Genomic DNA, 7,454 nt, shown 5'->3' on the forward strand with positions numbered 1-7,454 from the left:
TCCAGGAAGTATACCCGGCGCGATAAGCCGCAGTCCGGGATGGCGATTTCGGATTAGCGCAATGGTTCGCGAGGCCTTGTTACCGTAATAGATAACCTTGCAGGGCAGGGATGTCCGGAGGCCGAAACGTGAAGGGCGAAGGTGTGGAGCGTAACCTCTGCTGCGCCTTACGCGATACACTAGTATCGTGAGGCCCGATCTGACCCGGTCGCTCGTGGGCCAATCGCTGCCCCTGCACGCCCTGCTGACGCTGCATAATTCTCCGATACGCCTGCATTTCGGTAACTTATTATTTGCGAATTCCGAAAAAAGGCCCAATGGCCCCCGGCCCGAGACACGTTGGTGTTCCCTGTATACTCTGGAATCTGGATGCAGGGCCTCCTTACCCCCGTCCACTACCACCACCACCACCAGGACCCCGGCCACCCTCCATTCCAGACGCTGCATGTCTTGGTAATCTCGCGCTTCCGGACGCCTGACGATAAACGGTGCGAGGCTGACACAATCAAGAAAGAGGCCCACCGGGTGGCGTGTAACAGAAGAGTATTAAACCGAGCGGAGGGGGAAAGCGAGCGTTTTCTATCCCATCCCGTGCTGAAATCACCTTCATAATTTATGTCCTGGTCTTGCATGATCGTATGACTTTTGTTCTTGCCTATTCTCAGCCTATATTCACATTCTAGTTTCTCATCATGGTCCGCGCACTCATCCTCGATCTCGGCGATGTCCTCTTCAACTGGGACGCGCCTGCGTCCACCCCCATTTCCCGCAAGACGCTCGGCCAGATGTTGCATAGTGAGATCTGGGGCGAGTATGAACGTGGCCATTTGACAGAAGACGAGGCATACAACGCACTCGCGAAGCGGTATTCCTGCGAGGCCAAGGATGTCGCACATACCTTTGTCCTGGCACGAGAGTCGCTGCGGCTCGACACGAAATTCAAGACGTTTCTGCAGACTCTGAAGCAGAATGCCAATGGCTCCCTTCGTGTCTATGGCATGTCGAACATATCGAAACCGGATTTCGAAGTCCTGCTGGGCAAGGCCGATGACTGGACTCTGTTTGACAAGATCTTCCCCTCTGGCCATGTCGGTATGCGCAAGCCAGATCTTGCCTTCTTCCGCTATGTGCTCAAGGACATTTCAACGCCCGTTGAGGACGTGGTGTTTGTTGACGACAATCTGGACAACGTCACGAGTGCTCGGTCTCTGGGCATGCGTAGCGTCCTCTTTCATAAGAAAGACGAGGTCCAGCGACAGCTCACCAACATCTTTGGCAGTCCTGCTGAGCGGGGCTTGGAATATCTCTCCGCCAACAAGACAAACCTGCAGAGTGCTACCACGACAGATATCCCAATCCAGGATAACTTTGGCCAACTTCTGATTCTCGAGGCCACTGAAGACCCGTATGTTCCCCTCTAGTATCCCAATCCATAACTCTCGCTCACTGTCCTCTGTGTTTCCAGATCGCTCGTCCGCATGGAGCCCGGCAAGCGAACCTGGAACTTCTTCATCGGTTCTCCATCCCTCACAACCGACACCTTCCCCGACGATCTCGACACCACATCCCTTGCCCTCTCCATCGTACCAACAAGTCCCGACGTCGTCAACTCGGTCATCGACGAGATTATCAGCCGTCGCGACAAGGACGGTATCGTCCCGGTAAGCCGCCCAGCCCCCCTGTCTAATCCCCGCACGGATGCTAATCACAATCTCCCTATGCAGACCTACTTTGACAACACCCGCCCCCGCGTGGACCCAATTGTCTGCGTAAACGTCCTCTCCATGTTCGCCAAATACGGCCGCGAGCACGACCTCCCCGCAACCGTCGCCTGGGTCCGCGACGTCTTGTATCATCGAGCATACCTCGGCGGAACCAGATACTACGGGTCAGCCGAAGCGTTCCTCTTCTTCTTCACCCGCTTCGTACGAAATCTTCGGCCGGGAACTCTCAAGCAGGATCTACACGCATTGCTATCGGAGCGCGTGCGCGAGCGACTCAATACCCCCGTCGACGCACTCGCCCTCTCAATGCGCATCCAGGCCTGTCACGCGCTGGGCTTTGACGCCCCCGCAGACATCGCGACGCTCATCACAATGCAGGACGAGGACGGCGGGTGGCCGGCAGCCGTCATCTACAAGTACGGGGCTGGCGGGTTGGGGATCACGAACCGGGGCGTTTCGACTGCGTTCGCTGTCAAGGCAATCACAGGGTCGCCCGTGAAGACTGAAACGGACATAGGCGGCGATGGGGCTCGCGCTGTCTCGGCTATGTCTTCCTTCGAGGCGAGGAGGCTGCAGCCGATCTCGTCGGTTGGGGACTGGGTGCGGTTTATCATTGCGTCGTTGCATGTCCATCTGGCCTGGCTTTGGAATGTTTTGCTTTTGAGCAAGGTTGTTTGAGCTTTAGATAGATGGCTGCTTTGGTTTGGTTTGGTTGGGTTTGTAATTCAGGTTTTTGGTGCGTTTTTGGATCGACTAGACTGTGAATCCTAGAGAATACTGTTGGGCTCTTCTAACGAGACTATTAACCCTACTCTATCCTGGGCTTTTTTGTAATAGCGAATCCAAAATATTGCACTCGATTTCGGGAGCAATTCAAAATGTTTGGTGGACGATGCTGTCCCCAGCGCACCATCGAAGGCTGAGGCGATACTGTAGCTCTTCGAGTCACATTGTGCAGAAGACACGTGTTTGATGCACTAAGTATTCAGTTGCCTGCTGATTCAGTATGCTTCAAAGTTATAAATCATCGTGGTGGTTATTGGAATTTTGACTTAGTCGAAACTATATATTGTTGAGTCCGGTTGCAGCAGGAAAGGCGGATACGGATCATAGATGGATGCGCCGGGAGATGGCCACGTTATCAACCTCGTGGGTCTGTTGCTCGAGGTTGAGCATGTGCAGAGTAGACTCCGGTTAACATTTAATTTTAAGTCACTACTCTAAACCTGACCGATTGAAGACTATGGCTGCCTCTTCTCAGGCTTCAGTTCGCCGACACAGCACACTCTGCTCTGCAAAAAAAGCTTCGTACGACAATGTTGCCATATATTATTCTACTCTACCTCGAGTCTATCAATCACATCCATCGACACCCCGATTAACCGATTAATCCAACTCTCAATCCCCAGCAAGCCCCGTCGTGACAGAAAGGCCCGCAAGCATGACCATCTTGAATAACGGCCTCCATCTCTACCCCCCTGTCTAAGTAAACATTAAACAATAAACCCCTACTTCTTCTGCTCCGCAACCGGAACCTTGCTGATCTTGAAACCACCCGGAACCTGCGTCTGGAAAACTCCGTTGGGATCATACTTCTCCGCCGCCGCCCTAAGCTGCTCAATGTTGTCGCCACCGTATCCACTAATGGGATCCTGCCAGCCGTCGGCATAGTTGAGGTACAGGAAGTCGCTGTCCTGCTCGAGGGAGCGGGCGTACTCTTCCAGGTTGTGGATCAGCTCGTCGGCCAATGGCTCGAAGAGCTCGTCGTCTTGCGTGCGCTCCCAGAAGGCCTCGAAGAGGAGGACTGTGCGGTTCGAGTTAGTGCCGTACTAGCAGTGTGGACACGGAAAGGGAAGATTCTACATACCAATCTTGTCGCCGTTGTTCTCGAGGCCGATAATGTTGCCTCCATTCTCCTGACCACTCGTACCAAACAGAGTGGGCATGGGCTGGAACCCGGCAATCACCAGCCAGTCGCCGCCGGAGACGTTGGCCTTGATGGTGTCGATGTACTCCTGGTACAGGTTGGCGCCGTGCTCGATGACGCGGGCATCGTTCTTGAAGGCAAGGGTGACGAAAAGCACGCTGGCAACCAATGAAATGTCAGTGCTTAGCAATAGCTTTATAAACACCTCTCGGGGGATCTACTCACCGGAACCAGTTCGTCGTATCCTCCAACTCGGTGACAAGCGATTCAATCGACCGGGTGTGCACGGTGCTAGAAATATTCTCAATGGCGTAGTAGTTGTTAAACGCCTCTGGGTACTCGACGGGATCGGTGTAGTACATGGCATTGGCGGCGCGGTTCACGTCGGTCAGGGTGTCGTATGTCCAAAACGTGACGAGAAGCGCCTTGGGGTCCTGCTCGATGTTGGAGGTAAAGTTCTGCAGGGTGCGCGCGAGCTCGGGCGTCTTGGAGACATTGTACGAGGTGTATCCGCCCCAGATTTGGGTCTGGGGGAAGGCGCGGACTTCGAAGTTGGTGACGACGCCCAGGTTTCCGGAGCCACCCTTGAGGGTGTGGAAGAGGTCGGGGTTGGTGGCGTTTGTGGCTTGGATGAGCGTGCCATTTGCGAGGACAACCTGGACAGCCTGTGGTCAATTCATGGGCACATTTCCCCGGGGACGACAGACTCACATCGAAGGACACGACATCGTCGCAAGCAAGTCCGCGCTGTGCAGAGTAGATTGTGATACCGCCTGTTTAATTCTCATCAGCTTCAATGGGCTTTTACTGGTGGAGCCAGAATATACGCACCACCAGTCAGGAAGCCGCCGACGCCGACACTGCTAAATCGCCCACCGGAGACCATGACATTGTCAGGACGCAACTCTTCATACACATTAACCCATCTGCCGCCCGGGCCGAGCGACACCGTCTCAGTTTCGGGATGATAGATCGTGTGGTTTAGCTTGGACAAGTCGAGCGTGACACCTGCAGCGATATCCGAGAACCCGACTACCATCGAGTGCCCGCCACTGCGGATCGCAAAGGGGCAGGTCTCCGCCAAGTCGGGCTGGGTGAGGGTGGTGAGAACCGTCGAGACATCCTCTGCACTCTCTGGGAGGACGATGCAGGCCGAGTTGAGGCTCGTGGTGACGGAATAGTACGAGCGCTTGGCGCGGAAGTACTCAATGTCGCCGTAGGCAAAGACCTTGTCTCCGACGGCACTCTCCCGAAGACTGGTGCACTGCAGAGAGTTAGTAATTGCCGCGATTGAGCACGACAGGAGCCAAGACATACGCATTGGGCGACGGCTTCGAGACCACACTGGCCGGGATCGTCGAGCGGGGTAGAGTGTGCAACGTCCACGAGGGCAGCGAGGATCACTGCACCCGCAACGGTTGCAGACTGAAACGCCTTGGCGAAGAGCATGTTATTGGTCGACGGTGAGCAATCGATTGGATAAGTCAGACTGGAATGATAGGTCGCCCGAGAGAATTCTTGCAGATGAACTGCTCGATGCGGAAGGGGGGGGAGACCTTTATCCCTGTGGGAAATTACACATAATCGGTGTTCGTTATGGCCCCCTTTTTCATTTTGCTCCCTTTGGCGTGTTCCTCGCTAGGAGGAGGCTGTACAAGGCAGCTCCGGAGCTGCGCTGCGGGTGTTGGGCTGACATCAGTTCGCAGCGCGTATACGAGGTGCGTTCGGTTCGGTTCAGCTGAAAGGTACACGGTGTATGCAGCATGCAGTCAGCCCCGGCAAGCCCCGGCCGCACAGCCCAGCTTCGCTCCCCGTCAGCGCCGAAGGATTTCCTCGTGGACCCCGACGCTAGTGAGCAGGGGTGGATCGTCGCGATTGTCCCAACTCCGGTACCATCATGCATACGAGGACAGACCGAGGGGCCTTGTATCGAATTGTTACTCCGACGCGAAGGACTTTGAGGGGACCTACGAGGGAGCGCCTTGGCTTCTCTTTTACTCTGGCCCAGACAATCCGGTCCAGAGCATAAATAGAATCGAGGCTTGATCCTGACTGTCTTTTCCACCGTGCACTCTATCTTCATCAGTAAAGTTGCTACTGTCAACCTTGAAGCACTAGACATCCTCAATTGCCTCGTGTTTACTTGTTATCAGAGACCAACCATGTCAGACACCTACTTGGTTGCGGCGAGCGGGCTCGCCGTCTGCTTCTTCGTGCTGTACCTCTTGAGACCCAAGACTGCTCTGCCTCCCGGTCCCCCCAAGCTGCCCTTGATCGGGAACCTGCACCAGCTCGGCAAAAAGCCCATGTACGAGCGCTGCCAGGAATGGCACCGCCAATTCGGCAAGCTGATCTCCCTGAAACTCGGATTCGACAACGTCGTGGTCATTGGTAGCTCGCAGATTGCCCGAGACCTTCTGGACAAAAAGGGTGCCATGTACAGCTCGCGGCCCAAGTTCGTCATGGCCCACGAGAACGTGACCAAGGGCTTCCACACGGCGACACTTCCTTACGGGCCCCGATGGCGTCTACACAACCGCATGCAACTGTCTGTCCTGAACAAGCGCATCGTCACCCGGTGCCGACAGGTGCAGGAATTTGAGAGTCTGCAGCTCATCCACGAGCTCCTCTTCACCAACGACTTCCACCCGCGCTTCCAGCGCTGGGCCAACAGTCTGCAGACGGGTCTGGGCTACGGACAGCGCCTCGCCAAGGGCGACGAGTGCAACATCCACGAAATGGAGCACATCAGCCGCGTGTTCCGTGAGATCTTCGCAACTGGCACTTGGCTCGTCGATCTCTTCCCGGCCCTCAACCACCTCCCTCCTCTCCTCGCGCCCTGGAAGGGCGTCGCTGAGCAGCACTACAACCGCACGATCGAGCTCTTCCAGCTAAACACCGCCGCCGCCCTGAGCAAGACCTCGTGGAACTGGACCAAGAAGATCCGCAGCCTCACCGAGTCGCAGGGCCTTCCTCCGGATGAGGTCAACTTCCTCGTGGGCGTCATGGCCGAAGCCGGCGGCGACACGACGGGCGTTGTGCTCGACATGTTCACCCTCGCGGCCGCCCTCCACCCAGAGAAGATGGCCATCGCGCAAAAGGAAATCGACACGGTCGTCGGAACAGACCGCCTCCCCAACTTCGGCGACGTCGACAAACTCCCCTACCTCGCTGCCCTGATCAAAGAGTGCCTCCGCTGGCACCCGGCCGCGCCTTTTGGTCTCCCGCACTCTGTCATGCAGGACGATACCTACGACGGGTACCACATCCCCGCGGGCACAACTATCATCGCATCCCAGTGGTCCATCAACTTTGACCCCGACACTTTCCCCAACCCCTACGAATTCCGACCGGAGCGATACCTCGAGAACCCCGACCTTCCCATCAGCTCGTTCGGGTTCGGACGTCGCGCTTGCCCCGGACGCTACTTCGCCATGGACTCGCTCTTCATCTCCATCTCGCGCGTGCTCTGGACTTTCAACATCCGTCCAATCAAGCAGGGCAAGGATGACCCACCCATGCCGGCGTGGGAGTTTGTCATGGATGGTGCGCTGTTGAGGCCCGCGCCGTTCAAGGCCTTGTTCTCGGCGCGCGATATCCACCGTCAGCGGTTTGTCATCAAGGAGTGGGCGGCTGCTGAGAAGAGTGTGGATGTGGAGGCACTCTACGATGCCATTGAGCCTGCGGGTGGGGACTTCGGTGTGCAAGAGAAGGAGGAGCCGGTTCTTGTTGCGTAGGCTGGAGATTGGTGGGTGGTGGAAGCTTGGAGCAGGCATCCTGGTTGAACTCTGTGGGGCTTTGGT

The 7,454-nt window shown here is 56.2% G+C and overlaps 3 protein-coding genes across 3 annotated transcripts; 2 read left to right on the forward strand and 1 right to left on the reverse strand.

The window, feature by feature from the left end:
- Positions 1 to 692: 692 nt before the first annotated feature.
- On the forward strand, positions 693 to 2,402 carry BJX68DRAFT_267293 (HAD family hydrolase; the record flags this gene model as incomplete). The annotated part of the gene is made up of 3 exons (XM_071045783.1): positions 693 to 1,405; positions 1,466 to 1,661; positions 1,725 to 2,402. 3 exons carry the CDS (start codon positions 693 to 695, stop codon positions 2,400 to 2,402), a joined length of 1,587 nt encoding a protein of 528 aa, XP_070898829.1.
- Positions 2,403 to 3,232: 830 nt separating this feature from the next.
- On the reverse strand, positions 3,233 to 5,100 carry BJX68DRAFT_276137 (FAD-binding oxidoreductase; the record flags this gene model as incomplete). The annotated part of the gene is made up of 6 exons (XM_071048017.1): positions 3,233 to 3,528; positions 3,592 to 3,809; positions 3,877 to 4,307; positions 4,363 to 4,424; positions 4,483 to 4,915; positions 5,056 to 5,100. The coding sequence occupies 6 exons, from the start codon at positions 5,098 to 5,100 to the stop codon at positions 3,233 to 3,235; spliced, it is 1,485 nt and encodes a 494-aa protein (XP_070898830.1).
- A 621-nt stretch (positions 5,101 to 5,721) lies between these two features.
- On the forward strand, positions 5,722 to 7,388 carry BJX68DRAFT_276138 (cytochrome P450; the record flags this gene model as incomplete). The annotated part of the gene is made up of 1 exon (XM_071048018.1): positions 5,722 to 7,388. The coding sequence occupies exon 1, from the start codon at positions 5,814 to 5,816 to the stop codon at positions 7,386 to 7,388; it is 1,575 nt and encodes a 524-aa protein (XP_070898831.1). The 5' UTR covers positions 5,722 to 5,813.
- Between the last annotated feature and the right edge of the window lie 66 nt (positions 7,389 to 7,454).

This window comes from Aspergillus pseudodeflectus (genome assembly GCF_044049435.1).
Source record: "Aspergillus pseudodeflectus strain CBS 756.74 chromosome Unknown BJX68scaffold_23, whole genome shotgun sequence".
Lineage (NCBI taxonomy): Eukaryota > Fungi > Ascomycota > Eurotiomycetes > Eurotiales > Aspergillaceae > Aspergillus > Aspergillus pseudodeflectus.